General features: G+C 38.0%; 1 protein-coding gene and 1 long non-coding RNA gene across 2 annotated transcripts; one reads left to right on the top strand and one right to left on the bottom strand.

Annotated features, from left to right (window-relative positions):
• Positions 1 to 3,646: 3,646 nt before the first annotated feature.
• Positions 3,647 to 21,900, top strand: LOC124388133 (C-C motif chemokine 16-like). The gene is made up of 12 exons (XM_046852822.1): positions 3,647 to 3,773; positions 4,591 to 4,680; positions 13,533 to 13,637; positions 14,100 to 14,211; positions 14,454 to 14,548; positions 15,801 to 15,842; positions 16,595 to 16,630; positions 16,865 to 16,915; positions 17,885 to 17,926; positions 18,675 to 18,749; positions 20,391 to 20,432; positions 20,626 to 21,900. Exons 3-12 carry the CDS (start codon positions 13,568 to 13,570, stop codon positions 20,658 to 20,660), a joined length of 600 nt encoding a protein of 199 aa, XP_046708778.1. The 5' UTR covers positions 3,647 to 3,773; positions 4,591 to 4,680; positions 13,533 to 13,567; the 3' UTR covers positions 20,661 to 21,900.
• LOC124388134 lies at positions 7,374 to 8,916 on the bottom strand. The gene is made up of 3 exons (XR_006926340.1): positions 8,326 to 8,916; positions 7,751 to 7,856; positions 7,374 to 7,613 (listed from the first exon to the last, which is right to left on the bottom strand). It is a non-coding gene; the product is annotated as an uncharacterized LOC124388134 (long non-coding RNA).
• Positions 21,901 to 23,386: the final 1,486 nt, after the last annotated feature.

Raw genomic sequence — 23,386 nt, 5'->3', positions numbered from 1 at the left:
TCCTCCCTCAGACGCCTTAAAACCTGGCAGTAGAACTCGCTATTGACGGTTTGGGCTGTAAATTAGCTGAGGACCCTCCTCTTTCTGTCATTGAGATAATGTGCTCTTCCGCTGCTTCGTCAGAGTTTCATCACCGGTGAAAGAGGGGTTTATCCATAGCACGCTGAGGAACCACAGAATCACACATCTGTTTGCAATCTGCTTAAACAGGAAAGAGAATAAATGTAGGGAGAAAAAAGACAGAGGGAAAGACCAGGACAGCAGAGTGTGTGTGTGTGTGTGTGTGTGTGTGTGTGTGTGTGTGTGTGTGTGAGAGATCAGAGATGTGTGTGAAGTACAGGACTGAAAAATGTAAGAAAATACTAAATAAAGCCAGTTATCTGGTAAACTTGTCATGTGTCTCCTTCCTCTTGCTGAAAGCTCCCACCACCTCTGATACCCGAAATAGTGGATCTATTCCTCTAAGACCGGTGCCTGAGACTCACACCCCTCTTCATCTCTCTCATTCTACCACTTATGTATTTTATTTCCCATGGGTGGGTGATCTGAGCATTTCTCTTGCGCAAATAAATGGCTTAGCTCAGCGATTTAATCGAACCCTCAAAATCATGCACAGAACTGGGAAAACTGACTTGAATTTTCCCTTTTGAATTATTATTTGACCATAAACCATGTGGGCTGCTAGATGTAATCTGTGACAATTGGGACAAGGGACCTTCCAACTACTAAAAATAAATGTAATGCCTCCTTGATGCTCTGATGCTTCTACACTTACAAGTACTCGGGTGCTCCGATTCCATCCCAGTAGCTTAGTACTTGTAAGTATAGAAGCATTGTTTGTGCTTCAGGGTTAATATACAGTGCGTTCAGAAAGTAATTAGAACCCATTTACTATTTTCAGTTTTTTTATGTTGAAGTCTGATACTTCTTCTTCTTCTTCTTTGGCTGCTCCCAATAGGGGGCGCCAAAATAGATCATCTGTCTCCATACCCCGCTGTGCTCTACAGCCGCCTCTTTCACCCCAACTACCTGCATGTCTTCCCTCACCACATCCATAAACCTCCTCATTGACCTCCTCCTTCCTGGTGGCTCCATCCTCAGCATTCTCCTACTGATATACCCCATGTGTGTCCTCTGCATATTTCCAAACCATCTTAATCTCTCACAACCCTCCCCATTTATCCGGGCTTGGGACCGGTGTGAGTGAACTGGCTTGTACATCCCTAATGGCAATGGTTCAAATTATTATTTTTATTTATAAATCTACACTCAGTACCCCACAAAGTTAAAACAGAATTCCAAAAATGTACATGTAAATGCAAATGAACGAAAAGGGAAAAATGTACAAGCGACCAAAAACCAGACTAAACTCCCGAGATGGGACAGAGTTCCAAAGGGATAACCATTACTGCAGCTCTCAATCGATCTTAGCTTTATGGCAGAGTGGCTAGATGGAAGTCTTTTCTCATGGAAACCCCATGAAAGCCCATTTGGTGTTTGCAAAAAATCATCTAAAGGACTCTCAGACCGTGGGGAATGAAATTCTCCAGTACAAGGAAACCAAGCTTGAACTGTTTTCCTCATTTCTAAACTTTGTGTTTGGAGGAAACAAGGCAACACTTCTCAATTACCTAAAACAATCCCAAGTGAAGCATGATGGTGGAAGCATCAAGCTGTTGGATTGGTTTTTTTCTGCATGGACTGGGAGACTGGTCAGGGTTGAGGTAAAGCTGAATGGAGTGAATTACAATGACATCCTCAATAAAGACCTGTTCCACAGTGCTCAGGACCTCAGTCTGGGCTGAAGATTCACCTTCTACATCACAACGACTATAAGCACACAGCCAAGACAACACAGGAGTGGCTTAGGGACAATTCTGTGAATGTCCTGGTGTGGTACAGCATAACTCATCTACATTATATGATATTTAATTTATTTGTTTGTGTATTAATGTAGTCTGACAAAACAAGTTGTAAAAGGGGATGTCTATATAATATATATTTGAAAAAATGACACATATAAAGTCACATGTAGTGTTTATGGGAAAATTATACAATTTCATCTGCAACACAGACCAATCACGTCCCCATACCCCCTTCACAACCAGGAAGTAGTAACTCAGTGGTTGGTTTTTTGATCAGAAGGTCTTGAGTTCAAATCCCAGCACCACCAATCTGCAACTGCTGGCACACATTTACTTAACTGGATAAATGTATAACGGGTATCTGGTAAATACAGTAAAATATAAACATATTATCATCTGTGTGAATCAGACTTACAGTTAATAGAATTTTAGGAAGAAATAAACAGAAAAGTGCAGTGTGAACTCATAATACAGAGTAAGAGTTAATGCCCCACCCACAGTTGGACAAAGTAGAAAAAAATTTAATAATCGACACATTAATGAGCTGCATGAGTCATATTTACTGACCTACTAGAAGGAGAGTGAATTTACGTCACATGGCGCCCTCAAGTGGCGCATAAAGATGACTTTTCACTTTCTGGTCTTGAAATACATTGTGTTGTCTGTGACACAGCCATTCAAACACCCTACTAAGCTGTTAATATAGAAACAGTAATGTATTAGAAGATTATAAACTAAATCTATAAACATGAGATAAATTCAACAACTTACACATTTATGTTCACCGTCATTCTGAGTGCAAACAAACAGACTCAAATGAACAATCATTGCTACATTCAAGGTGCTCTGGTGCAACCATGATGAGGAAGTCCATGCTGTTTGTGCCAGATATGAACAGAACAGGACTCAGACAGGAACTCAGCATGAGATACCTTGCCATTGGCTTTTTTTGCAGAAGCTTGGCTAGAGAGGCCTCCTAGTCAGCCATGTGTGGGAGCTTGGTGTTCGAGACCATCTTGCTGGCATAATTGGTCTCATAGTGAAGCACTGTATGGTTGGTCATTGGCTCTGAATTGGAACACTGGCCACCACTTTGACAACTTGAGAGATCTATTCATGAAGGTCGACCTCAGGCATGATTTTGAGGAATAAACAGGTCATGTGTGGCCTATCACATGGTTTTGGCTTGGAAGGTTGTCATGTCAGGCATCTTCAAAAAGCTGCTATATCAGCATCTGGAAAACCCCTGGGAAGGAGCCTGCCTTATTGGCCATAGGCTGGCATGTTAGCCCAAATTCTATCTATGTATATATAATATAATAATGATATAAAATCAGTACAGGTAATCCACCAGGATGCCTGCTTATGCTCCACCTGACAGGTACAGAAAACACAAAACTCAGCATATGATTGATATGGTGATACTCGATGACTTATTACTTTGAAATATGGTTCTGTCTACGAACATCGTGTTCTGCTACAACTTGTTCCAGGGCACCAGAACTGTGTATGGTTTGCTACAGATAAAAGCCACATACGAGTTTCCTGCATGATAAAACTGTTATCACTGTTATCACCATTTATATACTCACCAGACCTCTTCTTCTCATTTACTCACTTATTTCCCACCATCACCATCAGCTATGTTCTTCAATGCTCATTCGGTTCTGCTGGTGATCACCTGCTTCCATTCCTACACAGTAGCCAAAGGTAAGTTCAACAAAGGCCACTCACCTATTTTATAATGACTGAACTGATTACAATTTTTTCATCACAGATGAACTCATGACACAGTTTTGCTTAAACACGGATACACATGTACACACGGAAGGTCAAAAAAATCTTCACAACTTTTTCCTCCAACAAATCCAACTCAACAGGATCACACAGAACAAACCGGACATTCAGGTATGTGCTACGTGACTACAATAAACATTTCCACCCATCTCGTTTTTATGGGAAATTTATATATAAAACCTTCTCACCAATGGCTTTAGCTTTATTTTGCTTTAAAATTGTGGATTTTTGGAGCTGTTTATTGTTGTCATATCCATACAATCATATTCACTGGTATCTGTTTTTGTTAGTGTAAAGCATATGCTTGTATGTAATATATATGTTTTATAATAAAATATAAAACATAATTAGGGGTTAAAACTATATAAGTGAACCCTGAAATTTGTCGTTACTGTACTTAAGTAGCTTTTTTACGTTTCTCTACTTTTACTGAAGTATTTCCATATTGGGAGACTTTTATTTTACTACAGTCAAATATTTTACTTTTTACTCAACTACATTTGGCAAAATCAGTTGTTCCTTTTAATTTAAAAATGGATAAAAACTGTTCAAACACGCAACAACTCGTTCTGATTGGCGCTTGGTGGATCTACTGATCACCAACATACAGTTCGGCGTCAGTTCAACATCAAGCAGAACATTTAAAGAGGAATAAACGATGAAGAAACTCCAGACTCGAACTCACCACAACACACGTGACCTCATTTACATGACTTTTTTTTTTTTTTTTTTTAAGAAGTTCAAAAGAAGGTTTTGGTTTCATGATAATTTGAAAAGAAATCAGTGTTTGACTCATTAATATCATTCTATTAACTGATTGGTGTAACTGAGTTGATTAAGTAAAGAGTCTTGACTGACTAACTGATCACCGATTTATTCTTTTTTCTAATCACAGGTGAACCCATGATCTATTTTTGCTTAAACACAGACCCTCCTGCACCCACAGATTCCTCACCAACCTCCTGTAATTTAGCTTCAACAAAATCAACTCAACAGGATTACACACATGGGCATTCAGGTATGTGACCACAATCAACTTCTTCACCCAGCGTACTGCTTTAGAACAGAAATTCAGGCAGGTTCGTGGGATTGATTTTGACAACCTTGAAATAACTGCGTAAACTGAAAGAGGAAGCTTTTACCACAGTGCGAAACATCACGTGAAGGGTGAATGTTGTCACAGTCTTACAGTCGCGGTTTTATTTTTGCATAATAACGTTTACACTTTTGCCCAAACAATAGAAATGGCGTCCTCAGCTGGTTTCATTCACATATTGACAGATCGGAAGATAAAGTTGACTCTAATTGTTTGAGTCATATGACAAAAAAATCCCCCAGAATTCCAGTTACCAGTGCAGGTATGTGTGTTTGCTAATTCTTGGAAGAAAGCTTTATATGTCAAATATACACTGTAGCTCCATGAAATTCCCTTTTTTCCCCACATCTTCCAGCTTGTTAGGCAGTTGAGGTCAGAGAACAGGCTTTGCTGGAATAATACTAATATGACGCTAAAATGACAATGACTGTGTGGTTTTGGAACTCTGACAGTTATTTTGTTATATCAACCTTCCAAAAACCGACAAGTTCAGGAATCGTAATAAATAGTAAAAATTGCTAAACCTACAGTAAAGAAATTTTACATTTAAAAGGGAGTGGTAGTTCCAGTGTGTAAGGCGTTGGATTACTGATCAGAAGGTCGGGGGTTCAAACCCCGGTATCGCCAAGTTGCCACTCTTGGGCCCTTGAGCAAGGCCCTTAACCCTTCTTGCTCCAGGGGCACCGTATCATGGCTGACCCTGCGCTCTGACCCCAGCTTCCGAGCAAGCTGGGATATGCGAAGAACCAGAATTTGGTGCCAGTATCCAGAGTGACTTACAAAGTGCTTTGAAGTCTACAAAAATAAATATATTCTAATTCTTGTTCATTAAGACACACACTAAGAATATCATCAGTCTAAAACTATGTTGAATTTGTAGACATAATTTGAATACTGCTATCTGTTCAAATATCTTTGCATGAAAAATATTAAGCCTGCAGTTGTGGATGACTTGGCAAACTGTGTTCACAGACAATGAATTCTGAAGGTGTTAATGAGATCAATGTTGTGATTCCATTACAGAATCATGACTGTTTTAAACACAGTGCTGCTTGAGGGCCCGGAAATCACAGCCACCCAATATTGATTTTTCGCCACTATTTAGTCAAGTCAAGTCAAGTTTATTTGTATAGCGCTTTTCACAACAGACATTGTCTCAAAGCAGCTTCACAGAAATCAACAGTTAAGGTGAATGGTGTGTATTTATCCCTGATGAGCAAGCCTGTGGCGACTGTGGCAAGGAAAAACTCCCTTAGATGTTATGAGGAAGAAACCTTGAGAGGAACCAGACTCAAAAGGGGAACCCATCCTCATTTGGGTGACATCAAGAGTTTGATCGTAAATCTTTCAACAATACAGAACACTGGAGAGTGAGAACTAACATGATTACTGGAGTATAAGATCATAAGTAATGTTCTTTCTACAGTCTTACGTTCTACAGTATTAACTTGTCCCTTGTAATGATTCTACCTGGTGCTATTCTGACCACGTGCTTTATCACGTCTTCGATTTCATTATGGATGGACAACTAAATTGAACAAAAAGCAAATGTGAAATTCTGCGTGAAACCGGGCAAATCTGCCACAGAGACGTTTGACATGACATGCGTTTGACATACGGCGATGCTGCAACGAGTCTTTCAAAGGGTTTTTAGTGGCACTTCAAGAACAGAAGGACATCACTGAAAGATGACAAGAGAAGTCAGGAAGACCTCAAACGAGCTCAACCCTCAAAAATGTCAAAAATGTTCGGCAACTCTTTTTTTTTTACTAATTCTATTTGTGTCATTTGACACTATAGATCACAATCTTCTCCTAGATTGCTTACAAAATCACATCGGCATTCAGGGATAGGCATTGAGCTGGTTTAAATCCTACCTGTCTGATTGTTACTATTTTGGAAATTTAAATGCAGAGCTATCCAGGTTAATGAAAATAAATTATGGTGTGCCACAAGGTTCAGTTCTAGGACCCCTGTTTTTCACAATATACATGCTTCCCTTAGGAAATATTATTAGAAGGCATGGAATTAGTTTCCATTGTTATGCTGATGATACCCAGCTATGTATGTCATTAAAACCAGGTGATACAGCTCAATTAACTCGGATAACTGAGTGTGTTAATTAATTAAAAGACTGGATGACTCATTACTTTCTATTATTGAATTCTGATAAGACAAAGATTTTGCTTATCGGCCCAAAAAACAGTACACAGAAGCTCCAGCATTTCAACCTGCATTTAGACGGATGTTCTGTAACTACTAGTTTAACGGTAAAAGACCTGGGAGTTATTTTAGACTCCAAATTCTCTTTTAAAAATCATATCAACCAAGTTACAAAAACAGGCTTCTTCTACCTTTGAAATATTGCTAATTTAAGAAACATGCCCATATCTGATGCAGATGTGGCACCGGTGTGTCCAATTTGTTCCCAAAAATTGGGAAATTTAGGACATAGAAGACTTTGACAATAAAATGTATGAACTAGATTTAAGAATGTTACTAGTAGAAACCGACTACGCCACCCCAGGGGCTAAGTTACCGTGAATAACCCTTTATAAAGACATACACAAGACACCCAGGTTCTTCTACAGCGGAGTCAGGACATGAGACAGAGGTATAATACACACAGTTTATTAAGAACTATTAAAATGACATAAAATCATACATCATATACCACACAAGAATGCTTGGACTCCAGGGCTGAGGATCTTACTCTAATGATCTCCTATCCACAGCAAACACACGTGCACTCATACGACACCACAACCCCACCTGTCGACCACTGCACACCGAAGGAATCCACCACCAAGCAGAGAGGAACTTTTCCCTCACACTAGAACTGGTTTCCCAGACACCTGGAGAAGAAGCAAACCACATTATGGTCAAATCAAATTACCCCACACTCACACAGACTAAACACGATCATGAAAGGACAATAACAACAACAAAAAGCAAAATAAAGTATAACCGGAATAATAAAAACAGTCAATACCATTCAATACCCCTCATAAAATAAGCACATGACCTCTTAGCATTCCGCTGGCTGTCGGGTAGCATCCAGGTCCAGGTCTATATATAGCAGACGTTTCTCAGGCCACCTCTCAGCAGATCGTCACATTGTGGAAACAAACACACTAAATTTTATATATATATATATATATATATATATATATATATATATATATAAAAAACACATAGTCCGTGAATGCATAGCATTTCGCTCCTAGCATTTAGCACCAGGACAGCGTTGGACGCTTGTCCTGGCCATACCGCTCTATAGCTAATAGTTTACAGCACCATATGGTCAGGACAGGCGGCCCACGCTGATGCTCAGCACGTATATAGCATGTACACCGATGCAATGTCCCTCTGTCCGCGCTTTAGCAACTGACAGACCACAAGACAGCCAGGCAGCGAACCAACTAGACAGCTAGACAGCCAAGCAAAGCAGCAAAGCAACAAAAAAGGCAGTCAAGCATAAGACAGCCCGGTATGAAGACATTCTAGTCTTCATACCGACATATCTTTTGACATCAAAAATGAATACCCAACAGTTAACCGACTTACCGGTTCAACCAGGTCACAATGCGCCGAGAAACTCTAAACGGGGAAGTGCAATGATTTTAACCAGATAATGGCTGATTCCTCAAGCCACACTAAATAAAGAAACCAAACCTCCCTTGAAACCCAATTCACACAATCAGGCTACCAAGCAGGCATGTACTCCTAACAACAAGAACCTCTCCCAGCTGCTCCGGATATCCGGTGATGTCACCAGTGTTCAGGAAAACGCACTCCCACCAGCCGCCGACTGCTCCTTTTATAGACCCACTAATTTGCGAAACCTGGCTATCATTCCAATTGCTCCGCCCAACCATGTGACTGTCCCCACTACCACACAGAGAAGCTCGTCCATGTGTTCATGATCTCCAGACTGGACTACTGTAATGCATTACTAGGTGGATGTCCTGCATCATTAATAAACAAGCTACAGTTTGTCCAGAATGCAGCAGCCAGAGTTCTCACAAGGTCGAGGAAATATGATATAACCCCAATCTTTGGGGTTATATGATCACTGGCTACCTGTTAACTTTCGAATCAACTACAAACTACAGCTACTTACTTACAAAACACTAAATGGTTTATCTCCCATGTATCTTTCCAGTCTTCTAACACGCTACAATCCGTCACGCTCCCTGAGATCCCAAAACTCTGGACTTCTCATAGTTCCTAGAATAGCAAAGTCCACTAAAGGTGGTAGATCATTCTCACATTTAGCTCCTAAACTCTGGAATAGTCTTCCTGACAGTGTTCGGGGCTCAGACACACTCTCCCAGTTTAAGTGCAAATTAAAAACATATCTTTTTAGCAAAGCCTACACATAACACACATCACATCATAACCTTGTGCTCCAGAACATCTGATCACATGCACATTATTAACTTGTGCTGTTAATATCATGAACAGAAGCTACGCTAATTCTCTCCACTGCTTCTCTTTCTCTCCCCATCCCAAAGGCATCCTGAGGTTGCTCCAGCTCCAGTCACCTCCCATCCCATGAAGATTATGTACTTTTAAAGAATGAGATGCCGAACTCGCAAACATCCTGAACCATCTAGAGACGTACCAGTGCCATTTGGATCCCATTTCATGTGAGTTTTGACATTGGACCTCCTGGAGTGTTTAAAGGCTCTGGCATGAAGAAGCTGGTGTTGGATCTGTGATGATCACAAATGTTGAGCTATTTTATGAGTTGCTCAGTATCTCCTAGTCTTATAACCATATAGACTGTATAAGACTGTAGAAAGAACATTACTTATAATCTTATACTCCAGTAATCATGTTAGTTCTCACTCTCCAGTGTTCTGTACTGTTGAAAGATTTATGATCACACTTTTGATGTCACACAAATGAGAATGGGTTCCCCTTTTGAGTCTGGTTCCTCTCAAGGTTTCTTCCTCATAACATCTAAGGGAGTTTTTCCTTGCCACAGTTGCCACGGCTGCTCATCAAGGATAAATGCACACTGTTCACCTTCACTGTTGATTTCTGTAAAGCTGCTTTGAGACAATGTCTGTTGTGAAAAACGCTATAGAAATAACCTTGACTTGACATGACTTGATGATCGTCAGAGAACAATCCACATCATGTTACAACTGCAGCCACCTACTCGCCAAATTCTGCTCCTGCAGACTTCACCCTCTTCCTGAAGATGAAGATCTGGGTTAAAGTTTGTGGTTTTAATACCATTGCAAAATTACCATATTTTTTCCTTAAAGCAGTAAACTTCCACAGTTGAAACATTTCATATGTTTTCTATGTTTTATTACGAATTGAATATGGATTTATGAGATTTGCAAATCATTGCATTCTGTTTTTATTTAGATTTAACACAGTGTGCTAACTTCTTTGGGAAATTGGGTTGTACATATATTGCTGCACCACCTCACTGCAGTGCTTTCAGGTTTCAACATATGTTCTTCTGTCTCACTATCTCTTGCAGCATACGGTCATTTTCCTTGAATCCTGTTCACATGGTGTGAATAACCAGTTTTATTCTAACATGCTGTGTTTTGAAGTTCCCACTGTGTCGCAGCTTCTTTGCTTGGATTTTAAAGGTCTACTTCTCGTGTTTCCAGTGTCTCTATCCTTGTCTTGAGTTAGTATGTTTTCTCTTTCCGTGGTATTTTGAGGAACTATTACCTTTTTGTAGTAATCATTGTTGTCAAGATTTTGTAGAGTTTATGAGAGAGATTTGTGGATTTTTTTCTAGCAGTGGATTTCGGTTATGGGGCCCAGCAGGGATAGATTGGTGGTGCTGGAATTTGAATTCAACGTACATAACTATTAAGAGACATGGCAACATGACCTTGAAACACCTTTGGAGTGGTTACAGTAACTTCATTAACTTCACCACATTACCTTGAGGTTGATTATTTTACTTAAACAGAATGTTTGTTTTCATTTCTCACAGGGGAACTAGAAGGTGATGTAGGATCTTCAAGCAGCAGGTCTTTAGAAATAAACTGAAGGTTAATTCTGCTCAGGAAATAATCTCAGATTTGCATAAAGTGCTAGAAACTTGAGATTGCAGTTGAGAGATCAGTCAACAATTACACATTTCTTTTCATCTACAGATGTTGAGCATCCACCACGTGTTACAGCTGCTGTTATAGAGATTTTAATCAACACCTCAGGACCAATCACAATCCAAAATACAGTACTTCATAATGGAACTGGTCTATTCATGATGGCCCAGTGGTTATAACTTGGCCTTCTAAATAGAAGGTTGGGAGTTCAAGTCCCAGCACCAGGCTGCCACTGTTGGGCTTGTGAACAACTCCTACTGTAACTGCTAAGTGATATAAATGCTGGTGCACTGTATATAAAAGTATTTAATATCTTATTACTTACCATTTCATCATGAGATTAATGTATAAATATTTTCTCACAGTGCAACATGTACCTGTTCAATGCTGTGTCAAATTCGAGAGAGATCCAGTCTCTGTCAGAGTCATTGCAGAGTATAAAGAAAGGCCGTCTGGTGCGCAAACCTGGGATCAAGTTTTTACCCCCTTATTTCATAATATATGTAAATATCAGTGGCAGGCCGTGCATTTTACACCTCTGCCTTTAGTGAACTGAATTGTTTAGGCCGACCTTTCCTCGTAATGTCCAGCTTTTCTTGAAAGGTCCATCTTGTTAATGTGCTTATACAGTGTCTATGTGACCAAGTCAATTTCTTCGTATCTGTCAGCTACAGTGAAATTACAGCTATTAAATCCACACAAATATATTTGAGCATGTGCAGTTTGCTACAAATGCAGTGTTTGAGCTCTGACTATTTTCCAGTCAAAGGACACGAAAATTCTGACTTTATTGTCACCAAATTGTGTTGCAAATTAACAGTCTGATTTGTTAAAACAGCAGCTTCAAGCAACATGGACTGTAAGCTTAAACTGCCTCCCATCAGGTTTCCTCATCCCTGAGGAAGAGTAATATACCCAACACACTGTGGTACTCTAAGTGCCTCTCTGGGCCAACACTGTGATCCAGTCCTTATTCTTTTAGCCTGTTGAGGGACATAAGTAGGCAGCACCACTCCCAAGGGAGTAGTCAGGAAGTCATAATGGCTTCTTTTGTGACATCTACTTTCTTTCAATGGACTGAAAGTGCTCCTTATAATATTTTTAGGTACCACATCTCAGACCGTCCTGTAACAAACCTAGTTAGTGCATCTAGTGGGTGACCTGTTAGGAAGGAAGATTGGGTTGTCTCCTGCAACACACTCTGGGTAGCCACAAAGTAGCTCACACATGGAGACAGTTGAGTGGCAAGCGTCCAATTATACCGTTTCACCAACTCGTCACTTTGGGTGTGCGAGAGAGATCTCCTCATCTCCCTTGTCTCTCAGTTGAAAAGTTACTTCCTCAGTTGGTATGCACCTATGGTAAACCCGAAGCAAGCAAACATGCCCTCAAGCAGAACCTCTGCTACTTTGTCTTCCTCCTAAATGTGGACTGCATTATAAACCCTGTGCTGGCTGACAACTCGACTGGAAAGTTCTTCAGCTCACTGAGGAAAAAAAGAGCCTTTACATACTTCTATAGATCTTATGAGATTTGTGTAGTAATATTTATAGATGTTTGTAAATAAAAGTATACAGAGCCAGTGTAAAAATTTAATGTAAGACTTTAATGGTTTTTGAAAGACACTTGCATGTACCTTTTGTTTGTGTGCAACATATTTGGTCATCTAACAGTATGAAGATTTACTTTGACAAAACAAATATATAAATGTGCAGATGTTTCATACCATGAAGAACTTGCCAAAGATGTTTGATGATCACTTTCATGTGATGCAGTTCATCCCAGAGCAGTTCAATAGCCATAAAGTCTTGTATGGTGGTCTTCTCCAATAAGTCGCAATCCAGGATTATTGTGGAGTTGAAGTATGGAATGGTTGCCATGTTGGTTCAGGATTCCTTTTACACAGATAAAGTGTCTAACATTCTCTGCTTCAAAACAACCCCAAACCATTGAGCTTCTATCTCCATGTGTGACTGTGGGGGTGAGGGAGTCTGATGACATCTTCTATCCTGGTTTTTATCTTACACAAGTTCTTCTTTAAACAAAATTGTCCCATTTGGACTCCACAGAACTTTCATCCAGTCATTCACTGTCCAATTCTTGTTTAAGTGTGTTGCATAGAAACAAAAGAAACATACAAGTGTCCCTCAAAATCCATCAAAGACTAGATGTTTCCACACCATATATTAAGTTGTGAAGAGGATATACATGTCTTTCAGAGCAGCAACCTGATGAATCACTAGGAACCGAAACGTAACCACTTTGAATAGTTTTAAAGCCATTCAGGCATTTTTATATCAGTACACTTTCATTTAACTTTTAAACCCCAAACTGTTGTTTTATTTAACCTTCAGGCTTCACACCATCATCCTGCTCATGTGTTGTGCAACATAGCATGCTAAACGTTATCTCTGCCACATTACCACTTTATCTACACACACACACACACACACACACACACACACACACACACACACACACACACACACACACACACAAAAAATTGCAGCTAGATTTCCTGTACAAGAGGTATGTGTGTTTTTTTTCCCCAAAGCAAGTAGAACATTTTGTGGCGTTAAAAATGACAACTCGAACCAAACCACATTCACCCATTTCTTTTATTAGACGAGTGCTGAGGTGGTGCATGCATTATCACGACTGTGTTCATATTATCATCATTATTAGAAGCTTTAGAAGCATCAACAGCTTCATCAGTGGCCATGATCTCTCATTCCGTCCTGCGGCTTCTGTTGGTTCTCACCTTCCTTCAGTCCTTTGCGACAGCTCAGGGTAAGTCCAAGTCTCCTGTTGAACATTTTTGTTGTGAAAATTGTTGAAATATACACTGAGAAAAAAATAAATCAGCGGTTTACATTAATGACCCTTAAGCTGATTATTTTCCTAAAACAATACTTCCCTATTTATTTGTTTTTTTCTCTATTGCCACAGCAATGTTTCATTGACTGCAACAATTTCTTATTTATTAATAAGAATTACCTCTCAAGATTTCTTCTTTTTCTCCCTCTTCCTCATGAAGTTTAATGGTGTTTTTCTTTGCCACTGTCACCTCTGGCTTGTTCATTAAGGATAAACTTATCGTGACTAATTTATGACGCTATAATGTACATTCCTAATCTATTTATTTCTGTAAAGCTGCTTAGGTACAATGTAGAGTATGTTGTTAAAATGGCATACAAATAATATTAGAATCGAATTGAACTGATAAATAAATGCATGAATATTTTCACACAGATAAAATTGGACCCTTTAGATGCTGTTTTCAGTTCCTAGCAAAACGGATCCCTAAAAAACTTATTACAAACTATAGAGTAACAGCACGCCAGTGTACAAAACCTGGAGTTATGTAAGTTTTCAAAACTTTATTAGATTTGAAACATTTATAATAAGAAAAATTTATAGTTGTATAAACTGCATGTACATTTATTGGAATATAACTTTAAATGATCTTAAATTATGTTTGATATTGTTTTCAATTTATTAGAATATTATTTAAAATAATGTTAAAAGTTTGGCAGCATGTGAAAGTGTTAGATCATGACATATGAATGCAGTTATACATTGATGTGAAATTTCTCTCCTCTGCAGCTTTACTCTAAAGAATAACCCTGAAGTGTGTGTAGATCCCGATGTTAAATGGGTGCAAAAAACTATGAATTACCTTAACCAACGCCTGCATATAGGTGAGGATCTTCTCTCTATTAATGACAGCATTACAATATCATTTTACAAAATATTTTTCTTTTTCAAGCTCATTTTTGTTTGAGTAGCACCTCTGTTTATAGAGTAAAACTGTATATAGATTTCTGTTACTAAAGCAATAGCGATACTGTGATATATTTAAAGATAGAGCAGGCATTGGGAAAGTATTAGTATTAGTAAGTAAGCACTTTACATTTTCCCAAATTTATGTCACAGCTTTATTCAAAAATGGATTAAATTCATTATTTTCCTGAAAAATTTTCAATCAAAACCCCATTATGACAACGTAAAAGAAGTTTGTTTAAAATCAATGCAATGATTTAATAATACATACAGGATTTCTGTATTATATAATATAATATAATATTTTATATATATATATATATATATATATATATATATATATATATATATATATATATATATATATATATATATATATATATACTGTATATTATATTTAGTATTATTATACAAATATTAGGATAGTCATAGGACAGCTGAAAGGTGTCTATTGCTATTATTTTTATATGTTTTTTCTTTAAAGTGCTACAGAGTTATAGTAGTAGTTCTGGGTGTCTTTTGTTGTGTTTTTTGTTTCATAATGCATTGTTTTCAAATGATAAAAAGTCTAGACTGCAGGCAGGCCAATTCAGCATCTAAACTCTTCTACTACGAAGGCATGGAATTGTGATAGATACAGTAGGCAGTTAGCATTGACTTCCTGAAATATGCCATGCCTTCCCTGAAAAACAGATTTTCTTGATGGAAGAATGTGTGGCTCTAAAACCTGGATGTACAAATGTAAATTTTGATTTGTCTAAGCACAAAACTGTTTTCCTGTTTTGTACATATTGAATGAGCTTTGGGTCGGGGAGACGATGGCGGTGTTTCTGGATCATGTTCACGCATGACTTCTTCTTTGCATGATAAGCATTTGTGGATGACACGGCAGACTGTGCTCACAGACAACGATTTCTGGAAATGTAAATGAGCCCATGCAGTGATTTCCATTACAGAATCATCACTGTGTTAAATGCTGTAGGGGCCTGAAGGTCACGGCAATCCAATATTGATTTTTACCTTTCTCCCTTGTGAACAGAGATTTCTTCAGATTCTTTGAAACTTCTGATGATATTATTTTGAGATGATTTGGTGGTCATGCTAATATTGAGACGTTCTTACGAAGCATAAGTTAGACATTTTAATGTAATTTTTCATTGTTTTAACCAGAGCCTGACAAACCAGCATCCACTGCCTCAGCCCACAGAGACCGTAAGTAAATCAATCAGTATCCATAGCATTATACTTCATTGTACACTAATATCTGTAGGAAAGTCTTAAGATTTACAGTAGCACATATTTATTTATTATAATATATATAATAGGGTTAATAGTAGTATAGTAAAAGTATTGTAGTATTTACAATGTTATGGTTCCAGAATAGTAGTGTTTATATTTGTCTTGTGTTTGTATGGTAGTATAGATAGAATTTATTTTATATTTCATTTTCAACTCTTTGGCAATTTGGTGTTAAACATTATTCTGAAATTGTTCCACAGGTGGTAGACACAGTTTTTCACCCATCTGTACTTCTGAGAGACTCTGCCTCTCTTAGATACACTATTTATACCCTAATCATCTTACTGACCTGCTGTCAATTAACCTCATTATCTACCAAATGATTCCCCAACTATCTAATTGTAATAATAATGACTTTTTCAGACTTTTTTTTGCCCTGTCGCATGTTTTTGAGACATCATACTAAAAATTCAGTTTCAACATTGGATATGTTTTCTAAGTTTTATTGTGAATAAAATATTGGTTTATAGGATCAATGCAAATCATTGCATTCTGTTTTTATTTACATGCTACCCAGTGTCCCAACCTTTTTGGAATTGGGGTTATAGTATAATATTAGAATTGTGATATCTGTAGTGTTAGTATAGAATTATGCATGTATGGATTTAGTATATGTTGGTATAAGGATGACATTTTAATGTCATCTTTCATTGTTTTTTATCCAGAGCCTGACAAGCCATCTTCCACTGCCCATAGAGATGGTAAATAAATCAATCAGATATACAATTTTACTGTTATTATTAGTAGTATTTTTTATCAATATCTACAGTAGTATACTTTATTGTACTCTAATATCTCTAGTAGTCTTGGAGTTTTACCCAAGATAGACTTTTGCATTTATTTTTATTTTCATTTTATATTTATATTATATTTTATATTTATATTGATGAGTTTAAAAACCTCGAACTTTGGGGTCTTTTTGTTGTTCCAACCAGAGCCTGATTCTACTACCAAACCAATTTTCAGTTCCCCAACAAGAGCTGGATGTAAGTGAATTCTGAATTTTAGAAATAAAGAAAAAAACAAAATTATTCTTAAGTCTTAACAGTTTACTTTTATTAAAAATAACAAAATGAAAAGTAACCAAACCGAAGAGAAATCCATTTCAAATCAGTTATTCGGTTTGACCACCGTTTCCCTGCAAAGCAGCATCAATTTAAGAAGTTTTTGAAGAAACTTGGCAGGTAGGTTGTTCCAAACATTTTGAATAAGTAACCATTACTTTATTTAATCCCAGACAGACACAGTAATGTTGAGACTAGGAATGTGTGATGTTCCTCTCATCTGGCATTGTCACATCTCTCACAACTGCCATCTTCTTCTTCTTGTCAATCACCACTATGACTTGTTGGTCTATGCAGCTGCTAGTCAATCAGACTTGTCCTACAGGATGTTTACATTTACATTTATTGCATTTGGCAGATGCCCTCATCCAGAGCAATTTACAACTTAAGGCCTTGTTTAGGAGCCCAGCAGTGGCAGATCAGTTGTGGTGGCATTTCAAACTGTGACCTACCGATCCAAAGTTCAATGCCTTAACCACTGAGCTCCCACCTCCCACTCTGCACAGGTGTACTGTATGTTGTTCATCTTACACCCTGCTACTAATGGTCACCTTTCCACAGCCTGCACATCCTGTTACCTGTAATAGACCTCAGATTCTAGATGTTTAATGTTTTGGGCCTGTTCTTGTGCTGTCATGATCTCTGTGCTGTCCTCCATAGCCACTGGTAGGACTTCTGGATGTCTCCTCTATCTGTCAATGATACACTCCATTAAGGGGCTTGGTCTTTTATTTAATTTGATGATTTCGTTCTTCTCATCACTCTCTGGTGTCTGCTTTCTGAGGGAGTCTTTTAACCTTCAGAGTCACCATGTTCCTGATAGATTCATAAATGCTTTTTGTTTCATATTCCAGACCGCTGTGTGTAAATATTTCCTGTTTTCTATTTTAGCTACAAGTCATTCAACTCAAAAGGATTACACAAAGGAATTCGGTAATTAAATATGCTATTTTTTAGTGTGTGTGTGTGTGTGTGTGTGTGTGTGTGTGTGTGTGTGTGTATGTGTGTGTGTGTGTGTGTGTGTTTTCCCAGTAAAGACACAATGCCGGTGACGTCAACCTCAGAAACTCGGTTTAATTCAAATCTAAAATTTCCTTTCTATTAACTGTGGATGGTTTCTGAATTTTCCTTCTGGGAAACACTCAACTTTTCTTTACGCATTTATTGCATGTTTAAATTGTGGCATGTTTCACGTGACGCTTCCCCCTAGTGGTCATGGTAATATTGAGATGTCAGCATTCACACATGACATCATTACCTATCCTATAGTAGTGTCTTTAGTAGTATAGTATTAGAATTGTGAGATCTGTAGTGTTAGAATAGAAATTTGCACAGTTGTGTGACTTTAGTATATTATGAAGAGATTTCAATGTAATTTTTCATTGTTTTAACCAGAGCCTGGCAAACCAGCATCCATTGCCTCAGCCCACAGAGACCGGAAGTAAATCAATCAGTATCCATAGCATTATACTTCATTGTACTCTAATATCTGTAGGAAAGTCTTAAGATTTACAGTAGTACATATTTATTTATTATAATATATATATATAATAGTATCAATAGTAGTATAGTAGAAGTATTGTAGTATTTACAATGTTATGGTTCCTGAATAGTAGTGTTTATATTTATTTTGTGTTTGTATGGGAGAATAGACTTTTGACTGTAGTAAATGTTGGTGCAGGGGTTAAATTACCTGGTGATCCAGAACCTGACTCTTCAACCCAACCAGTTTGTTTTGCCTCAACCAGCACTGAATGTAAGTACATTTACATACACTATATTGCCAAAGTATTGGGTCACCTGGTCATAAGTACCGTATGTGATTTTTAAACGTTGCATTCCACATTTAGTCCCCTTACAATTCCCTCCACTCTTCTGAGAAGATGTTCCTCTAGATTTTTGGAGTGTGCTTATGGATATTTTTGTTTATCAGCCATAAGGGTGTTATGAAAGGCAGGTACTGATGTAGTTGAGGAGACCTGGGGTCAGCGTTCACATTCATCCCAAAGGTGTTCAGTAGGGATGAGATCAGAGCTCTAAAGCAGGCCACCCAAGATCCTCCCCAAAGCATGTAAACCAGATCTTCAAGGAGCTCACTTTGTGCACAGGGGCATCACCATGCTGGAACAGGTTTGGGATTATAAGTTCAAGTGAAAGCAAAATTTTATTATAGCTCCATCTAAAGACGTCCTGTACAATTGAGTGCCTCCAGATTTGTGGTGACAGTTTGGAAAAGCACCACATGTAGCAGGAAAGGTCAGGTGTCCCAAAACTTTTGGCAGTATAGTGTATATAGTGCATTTGGAAAATATTTAGATCCCTTATGTTTTCAGTTTTGTTATGTTGCAGACTGACACTACAATCAGATTTTAGATTTTTTACATTAATCTTCAAAGTGAAAACAGAATTCTAGAAATGTCTAGAATGTCCTCCAGGCCTACCTTTCTAGCGGCTGGTAGGACCTCTGGATGTCATTCAACTCTTTTATCTGTCAATGACACATCCCATGGTGGGCTTTGATCTTCTATGATTCAGTAATTCTATGATGATCTGCTCTTTCTCCTAATCACCATGTAGCGAATTTAGCTCACAAGCAGGGAAATCATTCTGAGTGATTATAACAGGTTATAATTACTCATACATATTTAACTTTTAGAATTAACAGTAATAGAATTAATGTTACAATAATTTGGTCTGTTCGTCCACCAAACAGACAGTATACTCTTTTATTCATTCTAAAGAAGGGGTCTCTCCCCGGACAAGAAAGACACAAACCTCCTTTCCTTTATAGCATACAAGTAATTTAGCATGTAGCAAGATCAAAATATTGCAGTGACTTTAAAACGTGAGCAGCACTCAGAGACAACCACTTATGAAAACACGACATTTAATGAATGGCACCACACAACATAGAATATGTAGAGGGAGGAAGAGAAGGAAAAATGAAGAAAGAGAGAGAAAGTAAAGAAAAGGAACTTCAAATGAACCATAACCTCAATGAGAATCATCAAGGAATTTAAATTCGCCCTAATAAAGGGGCTCGAGTCCGGATGTGGAAGCCAAAAGAGGATTCTTGAAGAGTCCGTTAGGAGGAAGTTAGATGTTCTGCCAGGTTCTCCTGTAAATCAGAGTAGGAGAAGTTTTTAAAGGTAAAGCTTGCTGGAAGATCTGTCTCACTCCCGTGTAGAAGAAAGGTTCTTGAGAGACGATTGGTGGGGGTTCAAGACATTTAACAGTCCTCTAGCCACACCCATCTTGCCAGGTATGAACTTGTCCTTGTCTTTGTTTTGTGGCCTGCTTACGTGTTTACGGTTGGTTTGTTCACTCTCTGAGCAGTTCATCCCAAAGGAACCATCTTCCTGATGGATTTATTAGGTTTTCCTGTTTTCTCTTTTAGCTACAAGTCATTCATCTCCAAAGGATCACATGGAGGAACACGGTAACTACATCTCTTCACTAGTAGTAGTGTTGCAGTGTTAAGTGGATTTTGTGTTATAATTATACTTCATTTAAAAGTATACTAATCTGTCTTTAAAGTATATAACCAGCTTCTTTTTTTCATTATTTATTCATCTTTAAAAAGCAGTGCTCGAACAAGACCGATGAATAAATGCATAAATGTTATCACACAGGTCCAACGGGAACAGATGTGTTTTGCCTCGCATGAGAGAAGAAGGTGATAAATAAAGCAGTCGTTCAAATTGTTGAAATTGGAACCTGGTTATTGGGTTTTTTTTACATTATAACTTTTGTCTTTGAGTCTGTTTTTTTTTTTTTTTTTTTTAATCACAATTTCACTGTCAAACAAAAGAAAAATGTTATCTGGCCCTTTTAACAATGGACTTTTCTTTAAAGCATATTTACATAAATAAAGTTGGTGTACACTTTTTAGCATGATAAATGAGCCCCTATGAGTTTATCTTTAATAAGAACCCATCCTCATCCATCCATCATTACAGTTCTGTTATTGTTAAAGTTAGAAACTGATCACTGATGAAGACTTGAGTGTAAATCCTTTCAGGAATCTTTCTGTATATGGAAAACATACAATATATATAAATATGGAAAATCTTTCTGTATACTGAAAAGCTGCTGCTGGTTTATATCTTTAATGTTCTCAACACAGTCCATCTTTTAACTGCCAGGTGTTTTGCTCTTCTCTCATGTTCATCATGTAAAACTGCTGTGCTGAGTGGAAATACATTAAACAATTGGATGAATTGGACGTGTTAAGTCTAGATATGCCTCTTACCACATCACTACATCACTCATTACTCTAGTTGTGACTCATGAGGCTCAGTGTCATGGTCCAGGATGTGAGTGATGATGTCGGCTCTGTAGGTGAGCATCATGTCTGTCAGTAGGAAGTTGAGTAATATGAGTGAATGTAGGATGAGTTTGATCTTTTCCTATACCTCATATACTTTTTAGAAATGGTGATAATTCAAATTTTAGTAAGTTTTACAAAAATGTGTCCATTTCTATAATTTCTATCAATTTTTTTTTAAAACTGGATTTTAAACCAAAACCACCAGCCATCTATCGATCTCTCTACCAATCCACCCATTCATCCATCCCCCCACCATCTATTGGTATATTCAGCTCTATCCATACATCTGTCTATCTAATGATTCATCTATCCAACTATTTATCTATCCATTTGTTTGGCTCTCCATCTATATATCCATTTATCTTTTAATTTTTCTTCTAACTGCCTACAACTCCATCCAACCCACCAACCATTCATCTGTTTGTCCATCCATCCATTTGTTCTTTCTTCCACCCATTTACCATCCATCCATCCATCCATCCATCCCTGTCCTCTCATTTCCTTTTGCCCATTTGACCAGAGAAATTCCATCCACCCATCCATCCATTCATCCATCTAACTATTCATCCATCCATCCATTCATCCATCCAACTGTCTATCCATCCATCCATCCATCCATCCATCCATCCATCTATCTATCCACCCATCTATCCATCCATCCAATTATTTATCCATCTAACCATCACTGTTCTCTTATTTCCTTTCACCCATTTGACCATTGAAACTCCATCCATCCATCCATCCATCCATCCATCCATCCATCCATCCATCCAACTGTCCACCTATCCATCCATCCATCCACCCATCCATCCATCCATCTATCCTTACTATACATCTATCCATCCATCCATCCATCCATCTATCCATCCATCCATCCATCCATCCATCCTTACTTATGTCTCTTTTTCTATTTTTCATTTACTACTTCTCTCTTCATTCATCTAATCTTCATCCATTTCACTCACATGATCTGCATTAATTTTGATATTTTAGATTTGTTTATATTTATTGATTTGATTGTCTTGAAGGTCTAGTAAACATGTCCTGGATCTGCCCTTTTGTTCCTCTGGCAACAAAAGTACTAATTTGACTCATAAACAGGAAAACAAAAGAAATGATGTCATTGTAAATGTAGCGAGTGACAATGCTGATTTCAGACTGTGGGAATTTCCAGCTTGTCATTATTTTGTACTTCATCAGACCTGAGTTCTGTAGTGTAGCGGTGCAGTAGCAGTGTGTAGCAATGCTGCTCTGCCATCTAAACACATGACCCATAACATGACACATAATGCATTTCCTGCTCCCCCAACACACACACAAACACACACACACACACACACACACACACACACACACTCACTCTATCTCTCTGCACTTCCTCTTTGGAAAGTTTTCACTAATTTCTAAAACACACTGCTCATGCTACAGCACTTGTAACGTATTAGAATGACCTCATTATTATATGTCTACTTGTGGACAAAAGTATTGGGACACCTGACCCTTCCAGCTGTATGTGGTTTATCTCCAAACTAAAAGATCTCTTTGGATGCAGGAGCATGAAATTTCCCCTTTAACTTAAAACTAGGAGACCCGAACCTGCTTCAGCATGACGATGCCCGTGTGCACGAATCCAGATTCATGAACATCCACATTCCACCATTTGGAGTGGAAGATCTCCTGCTCCTGGTAACTGCACCCCAGGCCTAAACAAGTGTCCTTTCCACATCAAGTGCATCGTGTGCAACCAAATGTTGCGCAAAAACTCATGTAAACACTATAATATCATTATAAAGTAATTTGGGGGTTCAGTAACACACAGTGTGTGTGTGTGTGTGTGTGTGTGTGTGTGTGTGTGTGTGTGTGTGTGTGTACATAATGTCCCATACAGTTGATTTATTAATCTTATCTGAGTTAAAGAGTTTGCACTTAATATGTTAACTTTGGAAAAAAAAAACAGCTTACTCGTTATCAAGGAAAACTGCAACTTCCTGTCAAAAGAGGAACAGTTACATCATCGAGAAACACCCAAACCACCTCACACCATCACCTCCCCCCGTTCTTAC

This window comes from Silurus meridionalis, chromosome 6 (assembly GCF_014805685.1).
Source record: "Silurus meridionalis isolate SWU-2019-XX chromosome 6, ASM1480568v1, whole genome shotgun sequence".
In the NCBI taxonomy this organism is placed as follows: domain Eukaryota; kingdom Metazoa; phylum Chordata; class Actinopteri; order Siluriformes; family Siluridae; genus Silurus; species Silurus meridionalis.
Note: the sequence above shows the minus strand (reverse complement) of the source record. Positions and strands in the feature narration are given on the sequence as shown.